Source organism: Salmo trutta, chromosome 23 (genome assembly GCF_901001165.1).
Source record: "Salmo trutta chromosome 23, fSalTru1.1, whole genome shotgun sequence".
NCBI lineage: Eukaryota > Metazoa > Chordata > Actinopteri > Salmoniformes > Salmonidae > Salmo > Salmo trutta.
The window spans coordinates 2,814,106-2,842,022 of NC_042979.1; the positions used below are offsets into that span (position 1 = coordinate 2,814,106).

Sequence of the window (27,917 nt, forward strand, 5' to 3'; positions counted from 1 at the left end):
AGTCGAAATGTGATGTTTTTGAAGGTCCTCAAGACATAAGGAAACTCCCTGCAAAACCTTCCACTAGGGGCAAAAAGCTGGGATGGAACCCAGGTCTATAAAACAGGACTCTGCTGGTAATTTGTAAAAAAAAATATATATATATATGCTCTTTTACAGCATTATAAACGTTTAATGCAAGTACATTTTTATCCAACAATCAAATAACATTCTTTACATGTCAAAATTCCATAGCCCTAATTTATTTGGAAAAGTATAAATTTATGTAAAATCTTTACAATATCAAGGCATCCAATTTATTTTATGCTTCATGTTGACATTATTATCACCAGCTTATTTTGATAGCAACGTCGAGGTGTTGTGTATGCTTGTATGAAGACAGTGATTATAATATTGATGTTTGAATACAAGCTATAACTCAATAGATGATTGAGGATGTTGTGTGTCATTCTCTAAAATGGCATCCAAACCATAATTCCAGTTATGAAAGAGTTGCACCAAAGGCACGCTCTCTCACACTCACGGCGCACACACTCACGGCGCACACACGCACGTGCACACATACGCATGTGTGCACACACACACACACACACACACACACACACACACACACACACACACACACACATACAGAGACAACCAGAATTTAAACTCCCAGACCCACGGGAGTACAAGATTTAGTGTCTTTATAAAACAACATATTTGCAAAATATAGCCAAGGCTAATTTAAATATGCATAAATACCAAGAAAATAGTTTCCCATTTCAATTCAAATAATTGTGAATAACAACATTTATACACAGATCAGAAAAAAACTGTATAATAAAATAGGGTAGAAACCCTTTTTAAATGTCTTACTGCAGCAATCAAATCACCAGCAGGACATAGCTAAAGCAATAATCTATCTGTCTCACAAATTATTTACACATCATGGTCTTTAGAAGAAACACAGAACGTACTGTATGCAATGTAACACAAGGCTTATTCAAGTTTGTGCAATATCAAACTCCACATTTTTGGAGGAGTTATCAATTATAAAAAACAACAACAAATATAATACAACAATAATCAACATAACTATGGTCAAATTCTTTAAAACATTTATATATATTTACAATAGTGCAGACAAAATCTGAGAACAATGCATTACAAGGGTAAAAACAAGTCTTCGATGTAGATTTTTTTTGTCAAGTGAATAATTTGTCATGGTTTTGAATGTTCTTCGGTGGCTTAGACTACCCTGTTTATTAGCACTGTACCCAAAATCTGCAACTTTGGGTACATTTGGAATCTGTAGTTTGTAGCTTATAAATAACTTTGAGCTTTCATATCTGATATCAGTTTATTCATTTATAGACTGGGAATTTAGGAAACAACGTATTGCCATACCTTAATTAATTACACTATGAATTACACGTTTACATTAATAATCAAAAAATAAACACTTATATCATGTCCTGAGTGTATCATTTTTTTCAACTTAGTACTTTTGGAACATACAAAATGTATTCGTCCAGTTTTACTTCCCCAAAATAAATGTTTTATCAAAATTCTTGCGATTGTAAAGATGGCAGCTCAAAAGATTTTGATCTGAGATGTTTAACGTCAACTGTTTTCCAAGTAATTACCCTGTTTGCTATATACCTATGTTCCCAGACATCACTCCCCTTATATCTCTAAACAGCAGGTGGGAAATCTACCAGACAGAGAACTCTCTCTGTTCTGTGCGATTCTTAGAACTTTGAAATGAAGTGTCAGTTAGCTATCATTTGGAAGTGTCAGTTGGAAAAATGTTAGTTGGCCGGCTCAGGGATATTAGGGGTGTGGTTCTCCAGTCTCATGGTCCAGGGGTCAGGGATGTAAAATGGAGGGTGGGTGAGGACTTCCTCCCCAGGCCCCGCCAGGGCAAAGGTGAACACGCCCCTCTGTCTCTCCATCTCCACCTCGTCCACCACGTGCTTCCTGTCTGACTGGTGCCGAGCCTCCCGACTCTCCCTGCTCTCTCTGCTCTCTCTGCTCTCTCTGCTGTCACTGTCCAAGTCCTTATAACTCAGGTTCTTACCACCCAGACCCAGGTCCCGTCTTTCTCTCTCCCCAAGGCCCAGACTTTGACCTCTAACTCCCCCGTGGGAGGGCAAGAGCCGGCATCCGCCCGACCTCTCAGTCAGCATCTTGCCGCCCTCATGGTGATTGGCCGAGCACGGAGGGCCCTGCAGGAAGTTGTTGACTGAGCGCCAAGCGGCCGGCTTGCGGCCCCGTCGAGGGCGTGAGATGCGGCAGCTCTGCCTCTTGATGTGGCGGTGCAGGTGGTCTGAGCGTGTGAAGCTCTTGTAGCAGTGCTCACACTGGTAGGGCCGCACCCCTGTGTGGATACGCAGGTGGTTCTTTAGGTCATAGTTATGGACAAACTTGGAGTTACAGTGGAGACAGATATAGGGGCGCTCGCCTGTGTGCTTTCGCATGTGGATCTTCAGTTTGTCTTGCCTGGAAAGACGAAAAATGAGTTATATACTGTGTTTTGAAAAATATAAGAGAGATGAAAGCATAGGTATACTTTGGGGTACTAGATGGAAGGTGAAACTATCGTGCCATAACAGAGGCAGGAAATGAGAAACCATTAAAGGGGGTTTCCAGTTTCCACCTTTTAGGTCTCGACTCTCAAGTGGTATTCAGATGAGAGGATAAAAATAATTACCCTGAACCACAAAAACACATTGTTCCCTTACCCTAATAACATTGCCCTTAAAAGATCTCAAACGCCGGTGTCAACATGATTGCTACACTCTTATAAAAAAGGTGCTATCTGAAACAAAAATGGTCATTTGGCTGTCCCCACAGAAGTACCCTTTGAATAACTATTTTTGCTTCCAGGTAGAACCCTTTTGGTTCTAGGTAAAACTTTTATGGGTTCCTTGTAGAACCCTTTCCATATAGAGGGTTCCACGTGGAACCCACAAGGGTTCTACCTGGACCCAAAAAGGGTGTGCCTATAGGGACAGCCGAAGAACTCTTTTGGAAGCCTTTTTTCTAAGGGTGTATATACAAGTAACATCGATTAAAAGATGATTGGGAAGCACTTTGTTTTACGCATCCATATTCTGTATAGTCTATAGGACTAATAAGACCTATTACAGTGCGAGGAAAGTGACGTGTCCGAAATCTGTCTTGCCTACTACTTACTAAAACTACATACTGTGTATTAATTGCAGTTCATACTTAAGCAGTAAGCAACAAGTATCAACATACTAGACTCATACTGAGAATGCATCATATGATGCGGAATTTCCCACCGTTCGTTCATTTTGATACTCATTATCAGCTGTTGTCAAACACGTGGGTCTGAAAGACGATTCTCTTCCTCAATCGCATGCAGGGAATTCTACTAGATGAAAATCCGAAATGAGTATGAAATCCTGGCAATTAAAGCATATTGAATTTTCAAAGTTTCACATACAGAGCCTTCAGAAAATAGTGTTTAACGTGATTGTTTTATGACTGCCTCATCTCTGTATCCCTCAGTCGAGCAGTACATTTCAAACACAGATTCAACCACAAAGACCAGGGAGTGTTTTCCAATGCCGCTATTGTTAGATGGGTAAAAACAATGATAAAAACAGACATTGAATATCCCTTTGAGCATGGTGATACACGCGTCCTTCCTAACTCAGTTGCCAGAGAGGAAGGAACCACGCAAGGATTTCACTATGAGGCCAGTGGTGAAGTTAATGGCTGTGATAGGAGAAAACTGAGGATGGATCAACAACGTTATAGTTACTCTGCAATACTAATCTAATTGACAGGTTGAAAAGAAGGAATTCTGTACAGCAAAAAAAATATTCAAAAAAATCCTGTTCGCAACAAGGCACTAAACCTAAACACAAGGCCAAATCTACAATGGAGTTGCTTACCAAGAAGACAGTGAATGTTCCTGAGTGGCTAAGTTACAGTTTTGACTTAAATATTCTTGAAAATCTATGGCAAGACTCTAGCAATGCTCAATAGCCAATGTGACAGAGCTTGAATAATTTTTAAAACATCAATGTGGGGTGTGAAAAGCTCTTAGAGACTTACCCAGAAAGACTCACAGCAGTCATCGCTGCCAAAGGTGATTCTAACATGTATTGACTCAGGGGTGTGAATACTTGTGTAAATTATATATTTCTGTATTTCATTTTCAATAAATGCAACAATTTCTAAAAACATGTTTTCACTGTCATTATTGTGCAGATAGATGAAATAGATGTTATAAATGTTGTGTTCAGGCTGTAAGAACAAAATGTGGAATAAGTCAAGGGGTATGAATACTTTCTGAAGTCACTGTATGTATACTATAAACCGTTTTATTTTCTTTACCCAAAAAGCTACAATTTCAAATGCAAGTATGGATATTTAGACACAGTGTATATTAATTTGTCATACCTGGTGAATCGCACCTCACAGATGGTGCACATGTATGGTTTCTCTCCTGTGTGGGTCCTCATGTGTCTGGGTAGTTTCCCTGCCCCCTGGATCACCTTGTTACATATAGGACACTGCTGGGAGGCTTTAGGCTTCATCTTCCGCTCTTCCTCCAGCTGCCAGGGAGGGAACAGCGCCCCCAGGTGGCTTGACGTGCTCAGGAAGCCCATGTAGGAGCGGAAGTCTGCCTCGTCCTTTATCTGGCCCAGATGGAGGTGAGACCCCTCGGACCGTACCAACCCCATATCAACTCCCATCCCTGATAGGCCGGAATTCATGAAGTTTTTCAGGAGGTCCCCATGCAGCATGCTGGGCGGGACTTCCTCCTTTAGCTCTTCCTTGATGATCTCTCTTTTCACAACCAGGTCTAGGGGTCTGTTGTCCAGCTGGGGGGGGTAGGAGGGGCGGGGAGTCGGGGCATGGTGGTTGGGGTCTAGGACCTTTTGGGGGAAGCCTGGGAACTCTGCGGCCCACATGGGAGGGTAGAAGCCGGGGAGCAGAGGGGAAAAGTTAGCCCTCCTGTCCAGGACTGATGGCATTTTAGGGTATAGCCCTTCCTGTAGCAGGGATTCAATGGAAAAGTCCTTGAAGGCTCGGCTCTCCATGCTCTCATGCTCCTGCCGGGGTTTCTCACACTGAGAGTCTGTGTCCCGACACTTCCTCTCATTCTGCTGCAGCTCGTACTGCTGCTGGTACTGGGAGGTATTGGGTGGACTGGGAGCTGCTCCTCTCTCTGACCTGACTTGGTCCTGACTCTCTGACGACCTCATTGACCTCTCACTGGCATTATCCTCCTCGTTATCCTCCTGCTCGTCCTTCCTCGACTCATCATCCTCCTCCATGTCTTTATCCTCCTCTTCATCATCTTCCTCCTCTTCTTCTACATCCTCATCCTCTTCCTCCTCTCCTCCTCCACCTCCTCCCTCGCCAGAGTCCATAATCTCCAGACACACGTTGATGATGCAGGGGATTTCCAGCATCTGAGCCGCTCCAAGGATCTCCTTTACGTTGGATGCCGTCACCGTCAGCGTGGACGTGTAAGCAAACTCCAAGATTGCAGTCAGCGACTCAGGGGCAACAAAGTCTATCTCAAACACCCCGTGCTGGTCCCTTCCGTCAGAGGCCACGGTGAAGAGCTTCTTGAAGTACTGGCTGCAGGCGGCAAGGACCGAGCGGTGGGTACGGTACTCCTGGTCTTGTACAACGAGGACTACATCACAGAGTAACCCGGCGCGGCGCTGCTCGTTGAGGCAGCACAGGACGTCACTGCTGTGGTTGGGGAACGGAATCCCGATCAGGTCGTCCTCTGTGTGGGCCATCCTCTCCTCTCCTTCTCTTACTTATTTACAACACATGGAGAGAAACACAATATAATTTATTTTCAATCAAATGTATTGCTTAAGCCCTTTTAACATCAACAGTTGTCACTAACTGCTTAACCCAGCCTAGATCCAAAAATAATCAGAAACACAGTGCCAAGCAAGTGTTATTTCTATGGAGGTAAACATTTAATTTTATTAAACCATTCTTTCACCAGGCAAGTTAATTTATAGATTAGCGATAAAACAAAATCGCTTTGCAGTGCTGCACAGACCACAGTTGATGAAAGATGAATTTTCTTTAGATTATAGAGAAGAGTGAAGTGTTGAATGCTACCCTATGGAGGATCTTGTGAAAACGTGTTAATTCTCTAAGATGTTTACAGGGAGTGATAAAATGGTTTTGGCCGTTTTCTCGCCCATTCATGCCCTGTCTATGAATAGAGTTTAAACTTGTAGCTGTCCGCTCCTCAGCGGTTACAGCAGGCATGTGGATAGCTACTTTCAGATGGCTTCTTACCACAACTGCATTGTTGACTGGTTCCAAATCGTCCATAGAGTATGTTACGTTACAGTATAAAGCCAGAGTAAATAAGCTATGAGTTAATAATATCCATCTGCAGTCTTAGCCGGGGGAAGATTTTTTTATTATGCTAATTGTGCTGATCAGTTACCAATTAAACGTGTAATATTCTCAATCTTGTTGCTAGGGAACAGTTTCTATGATTATCATACAGATACAGTATTTATACACAGTGGAAGATACCTATAGAAGAAGACCTAGGTTAGAGACCCCATCTTTTTACGCTGCTGCTACTCTCTGTTTATCATATATGCATAGTCACTTTAACTATACATTCATGTACATGCTACCTCAATTTGGCTGACCAACCAGTGCTCCCGCACATTGGCTAACCGGGCTATCTGCATTGTGTCCCGCCACCCACCACCCGCCAACCCCTCTTTTACGCTACTGCTACTCTCTGTTTATCATATATGCATAGTCACTTTAACCATATCTACATGTACATACTACCTCAATCAGCCTGACTAACCGGTGTCTGTATGTAGCCTCGCTACTTTTATAGCCTCGCTACTGTATATAGCCTGTCTTTTTACTGTTGTTTTATTTCTTTACTTACCTATTGTTCACCTAATACCTTTTTTGCACTATTGGTTAGAGCCTGTAAGTAAGCATTTCACTGTAAGGTCTACACCTGTTGTATTCGGCGCACGTGACAAATAAACTTTGATTTGATTTGATATGCTGTGCATTATGAAAAAACATTGATGGGCAGCTTACAGCAAAAGCCCAAGTGGAATTCAGTTAGATTATAGTTGATGTGCTGCTTTCAGAGTTGTAGTAAATGACAGTCAGTATGAACAGGAAGTTGCTGCATTGTCAAATATGTATCGTAATGTCAATATGGAGACTAAGAGTACGTACTAAGAGTAGCCCATGAGTATATATTATATATTAGCCTAAACTGTCACTAATTTCACCTAACATAGACTGCTATAACCTCTAGGACAGTGAGGTCTAACATACATCATCTGCTTTACCATATTAGTATTATTCTTGGAAGTAGTTGATATTGACACAAGGGACCTAATTATACTTCAAGGTCTCTGTAAAGCATGTGTGTCATGTCGAAGGACAGCTCTAACAATGGAAAGAAAAGTGACAGCGAGATAGAATCTGTTAGTTGGGTTTAGGGTCTTGACTTCACCTTAGCATTTGTTCAGCAAAGAGGAGAGGAGGGATCTTGAGTAAAAATGACTTGAAGAAGTAGAGAAATGACAGAAATTCTCCAAATGCCTTTTCTACTTTAAGTGGAATCCCATTTCCAGAGCGTTTTGTACATATAAAAACGTTTTTGTTGTCCGTTTTATTATTCAGAAATAATTAAAAGAAATACCTGATGAGCGAGAGAGAGAGCAAGAGGGGGGGGGAGACAGAGTAGGAGAGGGCAAGAGATATAGAGAGCCCAAAAGTTCCCTAACAGGTTGCACAAACATCAACGCTGTGAAGGACTAGGAGCCCATCCCTGGAAAACCCAGCCAAGTCAAACAATTGGTGCGGAGCTGAGAACAACAGAGTGGATAGGAGAGTGGCCAGGGAGGGCCAGGAGGGATGGTTGATCTCTATAAGTATCCTAAATGGCACCCTACTCCCTATATAGTGCACTGCTTTTGACCGGAGCCCTATGGGCCCAGGTCAAAAGTAGTGCTAAGGAATAGGGTGTCATTTGGGATGTAGGCTGTCTCCCCCACCCTGGGATCATGTGCTGCAGGCTAGGCAGCAGCCAGCGCGCCTCTCTCTATCTCTCTCTCTTTCTCACACTCACACACACACACACACACACACACACACACACACACACACACACACACACACACACACACACACACACACACACACACACACACACACACACACACACACACACACACACACACACACACAGAGTGCTAACACACCAGGGCTAATTACTATGTACTGGAGAGGATCTGAGGAGGATGTGCCACATGGACAGAGAGGGGAGGAGGGCACTGCTTATCCAACGCAAGGTCCTGGATGGATCACTGTTTCATCACCCTTTCCCTCTGTCCCTCTCCTCAAAACAGTCAGGGTGGGGACTCCACTTCACTTTTTGTGATTTGTTCTGGCAGTCTCTCCCTGTCTGTCAGCCCATGGAAAGACACCTTTGATCCTGTGTTTGTACTAAATAGACCCCATAGACCACATCAAAGCTGTTCCACTTTGCTTTGTTAAATAGTCCCAAATAATGCACCTATTAGAAACAATTATGTAAAAAAGACTGTCACTATTGTTTTGGATTAAAACATTTGTTTTTACTTGATTAAATTCAAATCCTAATAGTACTGTATATCTTTGATAGTGAGCAGGAAGAACAAGCCTTAATCTGATGTTTTGAAATACACTACACAAGGATAAATGGAACAATGAGAGAGCAGGTTGGCCTGTCCACAGCTCCTCTTCTCCGACCCCTCACAGTGAGTGACTATTGCCCACTACCACTCACCCACCCCAACTCTGTGTAACCACAACCAACCCTGTGTCCTTGCTTGCCTCCAGTCCTGTGGTAGGCAGTGTCATCATTAGAGGCTGCCAGGGGCCAGACAGTGGCTAACTAGGGGGCTAACAGTAACACAGCTCTCTCTCTCTGTGTCTCCAACCCCCCATCACCACTTCTGATTAGTGAACCCAGGCCCACCAAGGGCCACTGTCTGGGGAAATACTGATCTGGACTGTAAGCTACACTATACAATTGGCATTCAGAGTCAAACTTACAGCCTGTTATTTAAAATGAGTCGGTTATGGATAGAAATAGCTCCACTGTCTGGGGGAAACACTAGTTTAGAAAAAAACTACACTGACTATAAAATGTGCTATTATTCTACAGCCTGTTGTTTAGAATTAGATGCTTGTCATAACACCCATAGCGTGGCTCTAAAGACCCACACTGTGATATGTACAGATCTTTTTATCATTAAATGAATGATACAGTATACCCATCGATTCTTTAAGAAAATGATGAATGCCATTACTTTGCCACATGTTAAAGAAAATGGCCCTGTATCTTTATACAAGCTTAAATTGTGATCACAAGCCATTTCAATCTGTTACACAGAATGTAGAGGAAAATAATATCTAACTACTGTCTTGTTCATTATAATAGGGGAAAAGTACACCTGTGACAGTGAGTGATTACATTTAATAGACCAAGATTAGTGAAGTAGTGAATTATTGTGGGGGGACAAATTATTACCTATAAGCCAATCGTACAGCAGTTTATTATCGGGCCATCACTCAGTCTCCAGGGGAGCCTGAAGGTTCACACCATTATCTAGCTTAGACAGTACAGGTATTGTTTTTGTGGTTTATTTGGTCTCAGAGGTCAACCTTTGCTTTATTGATTCCATTTTGGAACATTCCATTATTGATTCCATTCCAATAACACTTTACAATAAGGTTATCTTTATAAAGGGTTCATAATTAGTTTATTGGCTGGCTATTACTCATTTATAGATACATTATATATCTATAATAAACATACATTAATTTATATTCTTATGATTACAGGCTGTTCTGTTTTAATGAATTAGTTTAATTTAGACCACTGATGCTTTGAATTAAATTGTTGATGATCCACAGCAGACTTTATAGTTTGGGAGAATTGTAGGTGTCTTCTTGACAACCACTTTTATCAAGCTCACCACCTCTCCTCATCTCATAGTTTTAGTGATTTATGACAAATGAATAATAAGTCAACCAGATAGCAGATGAGGCTATAGTCAACGGATACAGACATTTTTCTTACAAAATATATTTTCATATTTGCTACTCTGTAAAACAAATCTATACAGCTAATTTTACTTGAACGTCTATTAGTACCCCAAAAATGTTTTAACTAGACAACAAGCAACCATTGTAAAACAAACAAGCCCAATCCTTATATTTTGTAAGCAGACGAGGCAAGAGTTTCATGAGATAATAAACAACAAGAGTGTCACAAACATTAGTCTTCTATACCACTCTCCACCATAACAGGTTCTCATTCTGTCAACACTCCAACTTTAACTTTAGTTAAAAAAACATTCACTTTTGTTTCATGAATTACTTCAGAATCAGTAATAAGAGAACTAGTAATGTTTCATGAATTACTGCAGAATCAGTAATAAGAGCACTGCATTTTCTTGAGACTGCATCTCATAATGCTTTCCAAATAATTACGAGTCATCAAATTACCATATTCACACAGAGCTGAGTCTCTGTCAGAGTACACAAACACATACACACTGAACAGGTGTACTGTAGCACATTAAGACCGATACACTGCAAGCACTAAGCAGACACACTCACATAAACTTACACATATAAACATGAAGAATGTTCAGAATTCCAAACTATAATCCTCATAATCATGGCCTACCTTCTTAATTACTTCCTTTCCTTTTTTGTTTATTATTCCAAGTCTACCAGTGATGTCCAGTGACCTGCCACATTGCTTCTTCAGAGTAGAGTACCCAGAGATGACAGTCCGTCCGTCAGTCCGTCAGTCAGTCAGTCAGTACATTCACAGTCACAGTCACAGCCACCTCGCATCGGACGCCCATTCACAAAAACAGGGAATATCCACGCTTCCAACACCAATACAAAGATAAGGAACTGCTAGTAGAGTGGAACAGTAGAACATCGGAGCGGAGAGAAGTGTAGGTGTCCCTGTCAAGCTTAAACAGGCTGGTGAGCAAAGCAATAGTGGAGTTGAGAGAGAGAAGGCAGGCAGGGAAACCAGGCAGGCTTGTCAGATTCACAGTAGGGAGGGAGAGCAGAGCAGCACTGCTGCAATGTGGAGATGTCGGGTTTTATAGCAGGGTGGGTAGCTAAAAGATAATAATACCCCAGCCCTCCTCCATAACACAAGTTAAGCACACTATGTAATAAGCTCATGGCTCAGACACCCTCTGATTTAGTTCAGACAAAATGAGTGAATGAGTGAATTTCAGTATGGAGGGATGGAGGGAGTGGGGTGAAGCTGCTAGGGCATGTTTAGGGAGAGAGAGAGGGTAAAAAAGAAAGACGAAAAAACAAACAAAAAAATTTTTTTTTAAAGGAGAAAAGTTTAAAGACTTCAAACTAGCCACTTAAGAATTCGACCGAGGAGAGATCAGAGATGAAACAACAGTGTTGCTATTGATGAAAACTTTAAGATTTAAGATTAAAACCAAAATATGAATATTTTATTTTGTTGAATTGGACATGATACAGTACAGTATTGTAGCCCTTCAATGGCCTAAATTTCAACTCGGACAAATGTCTGCCATTCGATTCTTTCACACACTTAAAGGATATTGCTTACTTGTAGCTCCGTTTTTACCACAAACTCAGTCTGAGCTCAGTGTGGGCTGGGAGACAGACTGCTAATCTGAGTATATAATCTGGAGCAGCTCTCCATTCTATTCTTTAACAACCTGTCTGTTTCCTGTTGATTCATGTCTAGTCAAATGCTGCTGCATCCTTCATCTGAATGTCTTGGATGGTTTTTACAATTTGTAATAATATTCTATTTTATTTTATAAAAATATAGCTACATTTGTACAAGACTAAATCCAAAATAAAAACAAACCATTTAAATGTAGATATCGACAGTATATCTAATCAATTATTTGACCTCTTGTTTGGCTTCCTGTATATGATTCAAACTGAAGTTAGAAGGTTTGAAGGATCAGAGAGGAGAGGTGACAGATTCTTCTGTTTGAGTCAGTGATCACAGCAGTGGGAGTATATTATACAGCTCCCTCTGTCTGTAGAGGTCGAAGACAGCCTCTTTAGACCAGGGTGTTTACATAGAAGAGAAAGAAGAAACAGAGAAAAGATGTGGTTGCCCTCCTCTTCAATTTAGAAAAGGAAATGATCAGTCTGGCATGTGGACTTTGATAGGCGGGTGAGAGAAAGAGAGAGAGAGCTAGAGGCACTGAGAAAAACCAACCATTCGCTCAGAGGGGTGGGCTCTCCTATGAACTTTATGCTTTAAGACAATGAAAGCAGTTTTTTCTAGGTCTTATAACAATGAACTCAGTGTCTATGGCATCACAGCCAGTACTAACAGAACAATGTAAATCTCTCATCCTCTCCCAGTGTTTCCTGACTCACATGACAGGACACTTTCACAGGATAGCTTCTGTTACTGACAGTCTGGCCCATTGGGACACTACGGATTTCCTACATGACATCAACACTATTGCTTATTTTGTAATGCTCAGCGTAATAGCAGTTTGCACTGGGTCAGTTCTTAGAAATTACAGAAAATGTTCAAATGTGGCATTTGGCATAGCAGAATAAATCTTATTAAACAAGCCTGTATTGGTTAAATCAAATAAACTTCTATAAAATGTTCTTGCCAAAACCTAGATGGTTCTGACATGTTTAAAGTGCATGGTTGTGTTATTGTAGGAGTAAGCATGTGTTATGTTAGTATTTGGCTGCTCGCAAGTTTCTTCACATTCTGTAGTATGATAGACTTGTACTCATGCTTATAGGCCAACATCCCCTAGGGAGTATGTAGCGAGACCACAGCCTTATTCTTGGTGGTTGCAGTGTTTCGTAGTTGGCGAGAATTTAAGTATACTGAGATGGAGCTTGGTATATATAAACAGGGAAGCCACTAAATGTTAGCAGACCAGCCAGCCGGCTAGACAAGCAACAATCGCAACCTATTCAGGCAGGTCCGTAGCTACATATGATGACACTGAGGTCCGGACCTCTGTATTTTTTGTATTTTTTTTTCTACTCAATCAGGGTCTCAACTTATTGTTGAGAGTTAGAATAGTAGAATACACAAGGTGCAATTTCGAAACGTGGTCGTGCATCAGCAGTTTACTCTTGTTATATGTCACTCACTGACATTCACTCAATTAGCCCATGTAGGTAAAAAAAAATTTGATTGGTAAATTAGTGTAGTTAGTCTAGCCAGCTAACGAAACTTGTAGTAACCTAATCATGGCAGAATTACCGACCCGGCATGCAGACCCGGCACCACGAACTCTCCGACCCGGCAGCCATCATTCCCTGACCTTACCGACCCGGCACACCTTAACTTCCAGAGTGCCCCCATTTGATTTTGTTAATCACTCTCACTCAGATACATAATAACATGGCATAAGTCACGGCAAAATGTGTAGAAATTCTGTGAAGCAAACTTATTTGTTTACCTTTTGTTACAAAGAAAATCCACTCAATCCCAATACGTTTTGCATGTTAACAGTCAAGTTTTTAAGATATTGGACATTCAAGAAGCAAAGTGTCACCGCCCACATCACCACGATGACGGAAAATGGGAATAATCACTAAAACTCAGACCCTGGCTACGATCCTTATCTAAATGCTTTGTCTGCTGTTGTCATAGAAACTCTATGCAGGTTTCACTGTAATATACTGTAAATGTATAGGTATATAGGTACAATGTATAAGTGCAATAATCATGCTGTATATATAGTTGAAGTCGGAAGTTAACATATACCTTAGCCAAATACATTTAAACTCAGTTTTTCACAATCCCTGACATTTAATCCTAGTAAAAACTCCCTGTCTTAGGTCAGTTAGGATCACCACTTTATTTTAATGTGAAATGTCAGCATAATAGGAGAGAGAATGATTTATTTCAGCTTTTATTTCTTTCATCACATTCCCAGTGGGTCAGAAGTTTACATACACTCAATTCGTATTTGGTACCATTGCCTTTAAATTGTATAACATATATCAAACATTTTGGGTAGCTTCCACAAGCTTCCCACAATAAGTTGGGTGTATTTTGGGCCATTCCTCCTGACAGAGCTGGTGTAACTGAGTCAGGTTTGTAGGCCTCCTTGCTCGCACACACTTTTTCAGTTCTGCCCACACATTTTCTATAGGATTGAGGTCAGGGCTTTGTGACTTTGTTGTCCGTAGGCCATTTTGTCACAATTTTGGAAGTATGCTTGGGGTCATTGTCCATTTGGAAGACCCATTTGCGACCAAGATTTAACTTCCTGACTGATGTCTTGAGATGTTGCTTCAATATATCCACATAATTTTCCTCCCTCATGATGCCATTAATTTTGTGAAATGCACCAGCCCCTCCTGCAGCAAAGCACCCCCACAACATGATGTTGCCACCCCATGCTTCATGGTTGGGATGGTGTTCTTCAGCATGCAAGCCTCCCCCTTTTTCCTCCAAACATAACAATGGTCGTAGTGGCCAAACAGTTTTATTTCTTTTCATCAGCCCAAAGGACATTTCTCCAGAAAGTACAATCTTTGTCCCCATATGCAGTTGCAAACCGTAGTCTAGCTTTTTTATTGCAGTTTTGGAGCAGTGGCTTCTTCCTTGCTGAGCAGCCTTTCAGGTTATGTCAACATAGGACTCGTTTTCCTGTAGATATAGATACTTTTGTACCTGTTTCCTCCAGCATCTTCACAAGGTCCTTTGCTGTTGTTTGGCATTGATTTGCACTTTTTGCATCAAAGTACATTCATCTCTAGGAGACAGAACACCTCCTTCCTGAGCAGTATGACAGCTGTGTGGTCCCATGGTGTTTGTACTTGTGGCCCCCCGTGGGAATCAAACCCACAACCCTGGCATTGCAAACACCATGCTGGCATTGCAAACACCATGCTCTACCAACTGAGCCACAGGGAATTTCAAATAATGTTTATTCTTTTTGGTCTATTAACTAATTTACTGTATTGTGCTGTCACAATGGAAAGTTCAAAGTTCCATTCCAACAAAACAGGCGGACATTTCAGACTGTCTTTGCAAACTGCTCTTACATTAAAAGTGCGTTATCCTAATTTTAATAATTTCACAGTATTATTCCAACCTCATAGTGTGGAAATATATAAAACACAGAAAAATCTCGTCATTGGGCCTTTAACACTAAAACGGTGCATTTCCGTACAGGATGTAGCCCAGTGTTTTACCCAAAAGGCTCAGACTTTTCTAATTCCATCAACGCAGGCCGGCCCCTGTGTCGTAAACCCTTTCCTGCAGTCAGTGACCAAAAGCGCCCTATTTGGCATCATGGGTGGAATGTTATTAATATTTTTCATAATTTCAACATTAATGAATATTTTTTTTTAACGATGAAAATACGGTGTTTCTATGTCAAACAGTTTTGTTATATTTCAGTGTTCTGTGATGTGTAGTAATATTGGGATGCAAACTCAAAATTGAATAGATTTCAACTCTATGTCTGAAATGGTACAGGTGTCTCCTTCTTTTTAAGCCCATAACCATGTGTGAGGTGTATACTTTTGTTTGAAAGTAGTTTTGTTTAAAACTACCAATAATCACTTGGTGGTTTCATTTCAGTTTTCAACAAATAATGCAAAATGGTATACACTACCGTTCAAAAGTTTGGGGTCACTTGAAAGAAAAGCACATTTTTTGTCCATTAAAATAACATCAAATTGATCAGAAATACAGTGTAGATATTGTTAATGTTGTAAATTACTATTGTAGCTGGAAATGGCAGATTTTGAATGGAATATTTACATAGGCGTACAGAGGCCCATTATCAGCAACCATCACTCCTGTGTTCCAATGGCACGTTGTGTTAGCTAATCCAAGTTTAGCATTTTAAAAGGCTAATTGATCATTAGAAAACCCTTTTGTTAGCACAGCTGAAAACTGTTGTTCTGATTAAAGAGGCAATAAAACTGGCCTTCTTTAGACTAGTTGAGTATCTGGAGCATCAGCATTTGTGGGTTCGATTACAGGCTCAAAATGGCCAGAAACAAATAACTTTCTTCTATTCTTGTTCTAACAAATTAAGGCTATTCCATGTTAGAAATTGCCAAGAAACTGAAGATCTCATACGCTGTGTACTACTCCCTTCACAGAACAGCGCAAACTGGCTCTAACCAGAATAGAAAGAGGAATGGGAGGCCCCGGAGGACAAGTACATTAGAGTGTCTAGTTTGAGAAACAGATGCCTCACAAGTCGTCAACTGGCAGCTTCATTAAATAGTACCCGCAAAACACCAGTCTCAACGTCAACAGTGAAGAGGTGACTCCGGGATGCTGGCCTTCCAGGCAGAGTTCCTCTGTGCAGTGTCTGTGTTCTTTTTCTTAAAACCTCACTAGGGTAGGGGGCACTATTTTCACCTCCGGATGAAAAGCGTACCCAAAGTAAACTGCCTGCTACTCAGGCTGAGAAGCTAGGATATGCATATAATTAGTAGATAGAAAACACTCCAAAGTTTCTAAAACTGTTAAAATAATGTCTGTGAGTATAACAGAACTGAAATGGCAGGTGAAAACCTGAGGAAAATCCATCCAGGAAGAGCCATTATTTTGAAATGGCTGTTTTTCCAATGAAAGCCTATCCACCATTTAAAGGGATAGGACCCAGATTCCATTCCCTATGTCTTCCACTAGTTGTGAACAGTCTTTAGACATTGTTTCAGGCTTTTATTCTAAAAAATTAGGGAGAATGACAACATTGAGTGAGTGGACCCTGGGATGTCCTCAGAGGTGGTTACTGCGCGCGACTGAGAGCACGCCTTTCTTGTTTTCCTTTTATATTGACGAAGCTTTTGTACGGTTGAAATATTATCGATTATTTAGGCTAAAAACAACCTGAGGATTGATTATAAACATAATTTGACATGTTTCTACGAACTTTACGGATGCTATTTGGAATTTTTGTCTGCCTCTTGTGACCGCATTTGAGCCATTGGATTACTGAACAAAATGCGCCAACAAAATGGAGTTTTTTGGATATAAAGAGGGACTTTATCGAACAAAACAAACATTTATTGTGTAACATGGAGTCTTGTGAGTGCAACCATACAAAGATCATCAAAGGTAAGTGATTAATTTTATTGCTATTTCTGACTTTCATGACTAATCTACTTGGCTGGTAACTGTACGTAATGTTTTGTGTGCTGAGTGCTGTCATCAGATAATTGCATGGTTTGCTTTCACCTTAAAGCCTTTTTAAAATCTGACACTGCGGCTGGATTAACAAGAAGTTAAGCTTTATTTTGATGTATAACACATATATTTTCAAGAATGTTAATGTTTGAATTGAGTATTTTTGAATTTCGCGCTCTGCAATTTCACTGGATGTTGGCCAGATGGGACGCTACCGTCCCACACCCCCTAGAGAGGTTAATCTTTTGTTTTTATTGGCCAGTCTGAGATATGGCTTTTTCTTTGCAACTCTGCCTAGAAGGCCAGCAGAGGGGCTAATGACCTTGGAGATGGGGAAAGGGCCGATGATCCGAAGGGACAGTTTACGAGACTTCACCCGGAGGGGCAGATCCTGGGTGGACAACCTTACCTTCTGCCCGAGACGATACTGGGAAGCCGGGGTCCGATGGCGATCTGCTTGTCATCGATACTTGGAGGTGGTCTTGAGGAGGGCTGATGACCCAATGAGGGTGCAGAATGCCTTCCAGAACTGGGACGAGAACTGAGGACCCCGGTCGGAGACCATGTCCATGGGCAGTCCATGGATCCGGAAGACGTGCTACACATTGAGGTGGGCCATCTCCTTGGCAGAGGGTAGTTTGGGGAGAGGAATGAAGTGGGCGGCTTTGGAGAACCAATCCACCACGGTCAAGATGGCGGTGTTGCCATCAGATGGGGGAAGACCCGTGACAAAGTCCAAGGAGATGTGGGACCAGGTATGGTGGGGGACAGGCAGAGGTTGGAGAAGACCAGCTGGAGCTTGCTGAGGAGTCTTATTCTGTGCACAAACTGAGCAAGCGGCGTCGAATGCGGACACATCCGGGACCATGGTAGGCCACCAAAAGCGCTGTCGCACAAAGGCCAGGGTCCAATGGGTGCCCTGGTGGCAGACCAGCCTGGAGGAGTGGGCCCACTCCAGGACCTCGGAGCGGACGGTGTCAGGAACGAACATGCGGTTATCAGTGCCCTGCCCGGGGTTTGGCTGGGAACGCTGCGCCTCACGGACCTGCTTCCCTATCCCCCAGCTGAGTGCTGTCACAAGGCATGAGGTGCGAAGGATGGTCTTGGGTTCAGGGGTAGTAGTTGTGGGGCTATAGCGGTGGGACAGGGCATCTGGCTTGACATTCTTGAATCCCAGCCGGTACGAGAGGGAGAAGTCGAACCGTGTGAACAGCAGGGCCCATCTGACTTGCCTTGAGTTGAGGCGCTTGGCGGTGCGGAGATACTCCAGGTTCTTGTGGTCAGTCCACACGATGAACGAATGTTCCGCCCCTTCCAGCCAGTGCCTCCATTCCTCCAACGCTTTCTTCACTGCGAGAAGCTCCCGATTCCCCACATCGTAGTTCCTTTCCATGGCATGGAGGCAATTGGAGAAGAAGTCACAGGGATGTAGCTTGAGGTCAAGGGCGGAATGCTGGGACAGGACAGCCCCCACTCCGACGTCCGAAGCATCGGCCTACACCACGAACTGACGAGATGGGTCCGGATGAACCAGGATGGGAGCTGTGGTGAAGCAATGTTTGAGATCCCGGAAATCCCAGTCAGCAACTGGGGACCACGTGAATGGAACCTTGGGTGAGGTGAGTGCTGACAGGGGGGAAGCCAGGGCACAGTAACCCCGGATAAGCGGCGATAGAAATGGACGAACCCCAGGAAACATTGCAGCTGCACCCTAGACGTAGGCTGAGGCCAATCCATCACAGCTCTCACCTTCCCGGGATCCATCTGGACACTCCCATCAGAGATGATGTAACCCAGAAAGAGGATGGTGGAGCGATAGAACTCACACTTCTTCACCTTCACAAACAGCTGTTTCTCCAGAAGGCGTTGAAGGACCTGCCGGATGTGGAGCACGTGTTCTTGTGCGGAGCGGGAGAAGACGAGGATGTCATCAATGTAGATGAAGATGATCCGGTTCAACATGTCACGGAGAACATCATTCACCAGAGCTTGGAACATAGCAGGGCTGTTGGTGAGGCCAAAGGGCATGACCAGATACTCGTAGTGGCCACTGGCTGTGTTGAAGGCGGTCTTCCACTCGTCCCGTATCCGCACCAGGTGGTAGGAGTTCCGTAAATCCAGCTTGGAAAACACAGTGGCCCCCTGGAGCGGCTCGAAGGCCGAGGAGATGAGTTGTTGCGGGTAACGGTTCTTAACCGTAATGTCGTTGAGTCTCCGGTAGTCAATGCATGGGGGCAGGGTCTTGTCCTTTTTCTCCATGAAGAAGAAGCCTGCGGGAGATGAAGAGGAATGGATAAATCCAGTAGCTAGGTAGTCCACAATGTAGGTTTCCATAGCCTTGGTCTCCAGTCCTGATAGAGAGTACAGACGTCCCCGGGGTGGCGTGGTGCTAGGGAGAAGGTAAATCCTGCAGTCATAGGGTCGGTGCAGTGGAAGCGACATGGCCCGGGTCTTGCTGAACACCTCCCGGAGGTTCTGGTGCTCCGCGGGAATGGCGGAGAGGTCCGGGGCACCTTCCCGAGCCCCCAGGAATGCATCCTGGGTCAGGTTGTGCTGACTTCATTCAATGGGTGTGGCAGAACGGGCTCCAGCCCATGATGGCACCAGTAAACCAGTTAATGAGGGGATTGTGTCGTTGGAGCCAGGAGAATCCCAATACCACGGGAATCAGAGGGGACTTGATGGGCAGGAACTGGATAGCCTCGCTGTTGTTCCCTGACACCCGTAGGTGGATGGGAATGGTGTAGTGGGTGAGTGGGGATGTTCAGCTCGGACCCCAGGGTGGCGTCCAAAAAACTCTCATCAGCCCCAGATTCAATGAAAACCCAGAGAGATTTGGACTGGTCTCTCTCTCCACAGCAGAATAGCATGAAAAGGGGTGCGAGCAGGGGAAGCAGGAACGTTCTCCATATGGCCCACCAGAGTCCTTGATCCTACCGGTAAATATTCCATAAAATATCAGCCGTTTCCAGCTACAATAGTCATTTACAACATGTCTACACTGTATTTGTGATCAATTTGATGTTATTTTAATGGACAGAAAATGAGCTTTTCTTTAAAAAACAAGGACATTTCTAAGTCACCCCAGACTTTTGAACTGTAGTGTATATCCGCCTCACTCTCAGAGAAAAAAGTAGCACTGCAAGGTTTTACACAGACAAATGTGACAAATAATACATTTTATAATAAATAACTATTCAAAGGAATCATCTGTGACATTAATATACAGTACCAGTCAAAAGTTTAGACACACCTACTCATTCAAGGGTTTTTCTTAATTTTTAATATTTTCAACATTGTAGAACAATAGTGAAGACATCAATACTATGAAATAACACATATGGAATCATGTAGTAACCAAAAAAGCGTTAAACAAATCAAAATATTTTTTATTTGAGATTCGTCAAAGTAGCCAGCCTTTGCTTTGATGAAAGCAAATTCCCTCTGGCACACATAACCAGAGGGAATTTGCAATATGTTAACTGGATTACAGATGTTCAAGTTCTTGCTAGCTAACCAAATGACACCTGCATCTCTAGCTGTGCATAGCCACCAAAAAACTCCTCCAATGACATGACATGACTCCTCCTAGCAGCTAGCTAACTAACGTTAGGCTACGTGTTTTTAGCTTGCTAAATAAATAGATATGCTAGCCTATTAGCCACATTATGACTGACTTGTGATCATTGCCCTTGCAAATGTTATTGTATTTACATTCCTAGCCTTAGTTACATTCATCTGTTTTTGTCCAAAATATTGAGTCACGGAAACTGAAACAGCGCATCCCGAATGGAGTCAGCAAACAACATACGCTGCCGGCTGTGATTTACAACCTGATAGCAATATTTTTGGGACTACTGAGAAATGTATTGGTGAATTATATTAATCATGCATTGAACTGCCTCCATCTATTCTGCCATCAATTCCTTAGTGTACATCATGGAATGAGTCAATTGGAACCTATTTTTAAAACCTCTTCTAAAGTTGGTTTTGTAGCATAAACTGAGAATTTGACATTTTTGACTGATATTATGATTGTCTGTTCGTTTCATATCTGCAAAGTAGTTAAAATGCTGTAATTTCCACATTAAGAACACCTTCCTATGCTTTGAGGCCCTCAGAACTGCCTCAATTCATCTGGGCATGGACTCTTCCCACAGTTATGTCAAGTTGGCTGGATGTTCTTTGAGTGATGGACCATTCTTGATACACATGGGAAACTGTTGAGCGTGAAAAACCCAGCAGCATTGCAGTTCTTGACACCAACTGGTGAGCCTGGCACCTACTACCATAGCCCATTCAAAGGCATTTCAATCTTTTTTCTTGTCCATTCACCCTCTGAATGGCACACATACTGTACATAATCCATGTCTCAATAGTCTCAAGGCTTAAAAATCCTTCTTTAACCTTCATCTACACTGATTGAAGTGGATTTAACAAGTGACATCAATAAGGGATCATAGCTTTCACTTGGATTCACCTGGTCAGTCATGGAAAGAGCAAGTGTTCTTAATGTTTTGTACACTCAGTGTATAGTGTTGAGACAAACCCCATTTTAATACACATGTAAAATCTATTAATTTAAAATCTGAGAACTTTAATATTTTACAGATATGTAAAAAATTGCAAAAATGCACTGAAGGGGGAAAAAGGTTGTTGATATGTGGCTTGATTGAACCATATTATTGGGTAAATGTGCGGTGATTGGTTGAAATTGTGAGTCCTCTTTTTGTACTGCGGCGATGGATCATTATAATATAATATTGCGATGATTTGACCGTTTTAGGCAGAAATAGTGCAGTGATTGGTGAAATTTGCAAGCCCTCGCATAATATGCGGGGAATTGTCAATTTCGCAAAAGACAATTTGCAATCACAGAATTGCGGAATCCTGGAGACTTGAACATTGTACCATCAGAAGTGTTGGATTTCCATATTACATACATAATGTTATCAAATGTCAACTTCTCTGCAATTCTATCACTAGACAGTTCCCATGCTGTAAGTATTAACTACTGGTCTATCTCAGTTTGACTTGACTTACAGGGTTCGTTGTGCAGTCTGTTCTCACTCAGCTCAGGAGCAGGAGGCAGGAGACTGGGTCTGAGTAAGTGTTGGGCACTGGTGTACCTGTTTGCTGCCACCCGCTGAGTTCACAGCATGACAGCTCAGCCAGAGAACTCATCACTCAGCACCAGATCGGCTCCATATCTCTTACCCATGAGGAGGGACTGGCAGAAAGGCACAGTCTAAAGTTAATTAGGCAAACAGGACTGTCTCGATCTCAATCATCAACAACATTAACTGATTTCAAGGGTGATTTCAAGGCCTTTAGACCAATAAGGTCATTCAAAAACTGTATGTTTCTGTTTGACTTGTAGGGGTCTGTGCTGTTTTGTGGGTAAGAGTAGACTAACCCAGAGGCCAGTCATTTTACCATTCCCCGCCCAATTCACCCACCTGCCACAACCCCCACTCTTCACCCTATGCCTCTTGTTGTCTGAAGGACAAGGTTGATGTGGGAAAAAAGCTGCAGGCAGACAGGGCCGAGGCAGTGGAGGTACCCCCACATTTCAGCTCTGCCAGCTATTACGCCCATTGTAGATAGACCCACTCTCATCTTCCAGCAGCCAGGCAGACCTTCTTAAAAAACATCTCCAAGGACAGCACACAGACAAACATACACACAGACACACAGACACACACTTCAACAAGGTCAATATGCAGCTCATCTCCGAGCAGCCCACTATTCAGGGTGAGTTGAGGTTCAGAGCTTTTTTCTGCTGACATAATGTATCTATTTCTGCTTTGAGTTCCTCTTGTTTTGTCTGTTTCTGAACATCCTAATCTGGACGGGAGGCTTCTGCCAGAGGGGAGGCACTGGCGCGTACATACAGACTGTACATGCTCTTGAGAGACATTCTGTAAGACAGCATCTATTCACAACCATGATAAAGCATAGCCAGCCAGAAAGAGGTGGCACTACCTTGGCTCGATTATTTCACAGGTGGTCGCAGTTGTATAAAAGCGTTTATGTACAAGTGTGTGTGTGTTTACACTGTGTGTGTCTGTGAGCTTGCGTGCGTGTATGTGTGTGAGGACATCTCCCGGCGCTGTTGGTGATAACGTGGGGGAGGCAATGCTGAGGCAATGCTGAGGCATGGAGGGAGAGGAGAGAAGGGGAGAGGAGAGGAGGGACAGGAGAGTAGGGAGAACCTCTGTCTGCCCTGGGGCTCTCTGGCACCTCCTAATTAAAAGCAGCCAGGCTGCAGGGCAAGGGAGACAGATGGCTGTCACACCAAGGCACACACACAACTACAGAACATACACACAGAGACAGGTACATACATACAGAAAGAAAGACATAGACAGACGGACAAAAAAATCTGAATACACAGCTGTGCGGATTTACACACACACATACACACAGACATTCATGCATGTACAAGCATGAACACACACACGCACATAACCCCCCCCCCCCCCCCGCACACACACACATACTCTAAAACAAGCATTCACACATACAGTATGCCTTCAGTTGCTTTTGGTCTATCAGTTACTGTACATGTTGGGCCATCTTGTGTGAGTCTACTGGATCGTCTTGTACATTACTGTATCTATCTTCAGACTGTGACCATGTCCTCTCTGAGCATGGGAATGTACAGTAATGTGCTTTCATGAACCACACAAGCTGCTGTGCGTCTGGGGTGGGTGGGTGGATCAATGCAGCCTTCCGAAGTACAGCACGCTACAGAGCAATGCTAACCCACACACTCATGTCTTCTTTAAACTGCCATCCCCTACCCGCATCACACAGGTGGGTGGACCCACTTCTTCAACCCAGATCTTTGAAAGACATTCCGAAATTAATGTGGTCTAATTTTCTGTTTCTGTTCTGTCCCTGGACAAAAAGATAAATAAATAAATGTCTCTAATCTTAACATTCTACATCTGTTGTTGTCTTGTTAATTCACTTTGAGTTAATTTTACTTGATTGTCTGAGAGTCGTGCCTGTGAAGGTATTTGTGTAATTTAGTGGAGGGAGGAAAGCTAGGAGAGGTGGAAAGTGAGCTCTGCTCAAGGGGTTGCCAGTGGTTACCAGGACTATTTTTGATGAGCTCGGTTGGCCTCACAGGAAACACCTACATAACTAACTCTCTCAAGGACTTACAGTATCACTATCACGTCAGATACAGAATGCTTTGTGTTTCAAGACAACAAAGGAGACATTCAAGAAGATCTTTATATGTCATGTCATATATATTTGGAGTTTGAAATTTTATTGCAGTTAATATTATTATAAGTAGTTTACTGTAAATGTCAATACCGATTTAAAGCCAATATGATTATTTTACCATACTATAAAGACAGTCTTGGTTCACAGTTGTCTATTACCAAGTACAATCTTAGATGCCTTTATCATTGTGGAAAAGACAGGGTTAGTTGAGGACAATCTCAAATGATTGATTAAGAGAGAGAGAGAGAGGGGGGGAAAGGAAATAGAAAGAAAGAAGGAGAGAGGGAAAGTAAAGAGAAAGAAAGAAGGAGAGAGAGGGAAATGAAAGAGAAAGAAAGAAGGACAGAGAGGGGGAAGGGAAAGAGAAAGAAAGAAGAGAGACCTCTGGGTGTGTGAGTGCATGCCTGAAGGTTTAAGAAAGGCGTTTGTTCGTGAGTAACACAAAGTACACAAATCCCCCAAACTTGCTTTTTTGGCACGGATCAGGCCTCCCACCCACGATACCCTCTTACAAGCCTCCTCCCACCCTCTATTCAGCTGCTCTGCGATGGCTGTTTACACACACACACACACACACACACACACACACACACACACACACACACACACACACACACACACACACACACACACACACACACACACACACACACACACACACACACACACACACACACAAACACACAACCTGTGTCCACGCTATGGTGGAGGAGGAGGATAGTACTCACACATACGCTCATGATCACACACTCACACAGTGCAGAGGCCTATGGGAGGCCTACGGGAGCCTACGTGAGCCCGTCTCTCTTCCCATACTGCATTACTCTTATTCTGCCATGCAACTAGTATGTGCCATTTACAGTACAGGACTTAACTGTTTCAGCCACTTGTCCTTTAGACAAGTAGGACAGATTGTTTACTTGTCCGAAAGCTAAAGTCACTTGTCCAAAAATAAAAAAGGGTTAAAAAGGTGACTGAAAATTGTGTTGTAAGATGCAAGCACAACTTCACAAAATAACCTTCATTATTATCACTGGTATTGACTTTGGAAGGCTGCTGGTCTCTGATCCCATGTATTGTATCTCCTGCCATTCTGGCCTTGAGCAAGGCACTTAACCCCCATAAAGTAAAATACTGCACTGATAGGCTACTGTATAAAACCAGTGTGGTCTGTCAAACCTTAATCTGGAGAGCTACTGGGTGTACAGGCTTGTTATACAACCCTGCTCAAACAAATCAGAGTCAGCTTTTCAAGGTCCTGTTGTGCAGCTGGAGCAAAAGCCTGCACACCCAGTAGCTCTCCTGGAATCTCCTGGATGAGGGTTGGTTGCTCTGCAACATTATAATTACAACCAAATACTTTTTATTGTCTTTATGAAATAATTCCCTCATTCAATGAGCCAGGGAACAAATGGCTAAGGTGGACGAGGTAGCTAACTAAAATGTTTATCTATTTGTAAGGTTATGACAGCATAAGTGTTACTTGTAAATTAGGCTACTTTAAGAATATTTTTTTACTTTGTAACTATTGAATAGATGAGTATCCTAGCCAATTTGAGTGCTTGAGAGACGATTTTACAACTGGAGTATGCAGAATTGGTTTGATCAACTGCGCACCCGTATCAACTGAGTTTTGGCCATTTGCGGTTATACATGAGTACATTACTTTTCCAGGATTTTCTTTGCTGACCAAACATTTTATATAACCGGGCAAACAACGCCCTAGCAATTATTATCAACAAATGTGCAAATGCGGCTCGCTTTGATCCAATAACACATCTTGCGACTGCATGATTGAAAGATCGCTTGTGCCTGTCAATGCAGGCCTACAATAATTATACTCCGATGTGCTGTGCAGAGATTGGGAGGACAGTGAGAAAAACATTGCATCCGGAGGACACTTTGATCCAATTCTGATCCAATTCTGATCGGAGTAGCCTAATTGTGTGATATTGTGATTTTTGCGTGATATTTTTTTACTTGCCCCGGGCAAGAGGACAAGGATTAATGTCGAGTCCTGCAGTAACACTAACCGACTGAACATGAAGAGACTTGACATGATAGTAAAAATATTGTGATTTTGAGTCACAGCACCAGGGGAGAATGAGAGAAAGAGGCAGCGCTGTTATCATGTGTGATGTTGGCACCACACTCACTCTAGAGTCTAGATGCTGAATGCCTGGGCATTGTGTTGTACTGCCTGTTGCATTCCCACACACCACACTAGAGCTGTGCAAATAGAGGGAGGGAGTCTATTCCCAAAATGTTTGTGAACAAGCCAGTATAAAAGTATCCAGTATGCCGTAACAAAAGACTGCACGCAAGCACCCACCCACCCACTCACTGCTTTTGGGAGAGTGTGATAGTCCATTTTTGATTCACACCTTATATAACCATGTATAGATATCTCTGGCCTTGACAATTGTGAGCAGGTTGGATTCTAGCTGTTTCTGGGCAATGAGGGATTTATTTTATATAAAATCTGTTCATTTTATGTCATGGACATATAACTCCAACTGTATAGAATTTTTTTCTGAAATAACATTTTGAATAAATAATTCCAAATTGGTATCCTGTCATTGTCTTAATGCAGTGTGTTACACATTTTTATAACCATTCAAGTATTACATTGCTGATGCTCTTGAGGAAGTGTACCGACAATAAGAAAATGTCGTGCCAGGTTATCATGTTACCAAAAAGACATTGATGTGCATGATTTAATTGTGTAATTATTAAGTCATTACATACTTCTGTAAATAAATAACACACACAGTGCCAGATTTAGTGCATTGCAATCTATTCAAAAAGTCCTCATCGTTTGAAGGGCTTCCTAAATACAGTGAGACTTTTTTTTAGCAAAGTTGTCCAAGTCTCTCCTAGCCTCTCCTTTACTAGAAAGTCACACTTTGGAAACATTTGAAAGCATGTTGATTTGATTGGAATGCACTCACTCTGTCAGTGTGTAGGAAAGGAGTAGCGACTTGATACTGAGGCAAAGCACATAGTAGATGAGTCTGTATGCACTGCAGACCCTATAATGTACAGTATGTAACTAACCCTGAGGGTATACCATGCATGATATATGAATACTGAATAGCCCTACAATCTCTCCACTAGAAATCTTTACTGATGAGTCTGTGAGAACTCATAAAAAAAAACATGAGACTGAAATGAGAAAAAAAAACAGAAAGAGAGTTACTGACCTTTTAACACAGACAGGTGTTTTGTATTTCAGTTTCTTCTTCTCACTCTACTCTCGGTCCCTGTCTGTCAGTAAGCAGAGTCCTGTCCTCTGTGGCGGGCATGCAAAAGTGAGAGATATATATATAGAGAGAGGGTGAGTAAGAGAAGACAGAAGAGCTCAAATTTGCACTGAAGGTGTGTCACCTTCGGCAGGGAGAGGAAAATTAACCTTACCACCAAACTGTTACATAAAAAGACAAAACAAAAGTGCACACCC

The 27,917-nt window shown here is 42.5% G+C and overlaps 1 protein-coding gene across 2 annotated transcripts; it reads right to left on the reverse strand.

Moving 5' to 3' along the window:
- Positions 1–149: 149 nt before the first annotated feature.
- Positions 150–27,910, reverse strand: LOC115159096 (zinc finger and BTB domain-containing protein 7C). Of its 2 annotated transcripts, none has more exons than XM_029708484.1 (3): positions 27,661–27,910; positions 4,420–5,797; positions 150–2,484 (listed from the first exon to the last, which is right to left on the reverse strand). In XM_029708484.1, exons 2-3 carry the CDS (start codon positions 5,775–5,777, stop codon positions 1,794–1,796), a joined length of 2,049 nt encoding a protein of 682 aa, XP_029564344.1. In that variant the 5' UTR covers positions 5,778–5,797; positions 27,661–27,910; the 3' UTR covers positions 150–1,793. The 2 variants fall into 2 exon arrangements, with proteins under 2 accessions (XP_029564344.1, XP_029564345.1); XM_029708485.1 differs by lacking the exon at positions 27,661–27,910 and adding an exon at positions 10,736–11,373.
- Between the last annotated feature and the right edge of the window lie 7 nt (positions 27,911–27,917).

Coding starts and splice junctions, on each gene's coding strand:
- LOC115159096 (XM_029708484.1), bottom strand. CDS start 5,777: ATGGCCCACACAGAGGACGACCTGATCGGGATTCCGTTCCCCAACCAC. Junction 2,485..4,419: donor TGTGAGGTGCGATTCACCAG/GTATGACAAATT, acceptor TCGTCTTTCCAG/GCAAGACAAACTGAAGATCC.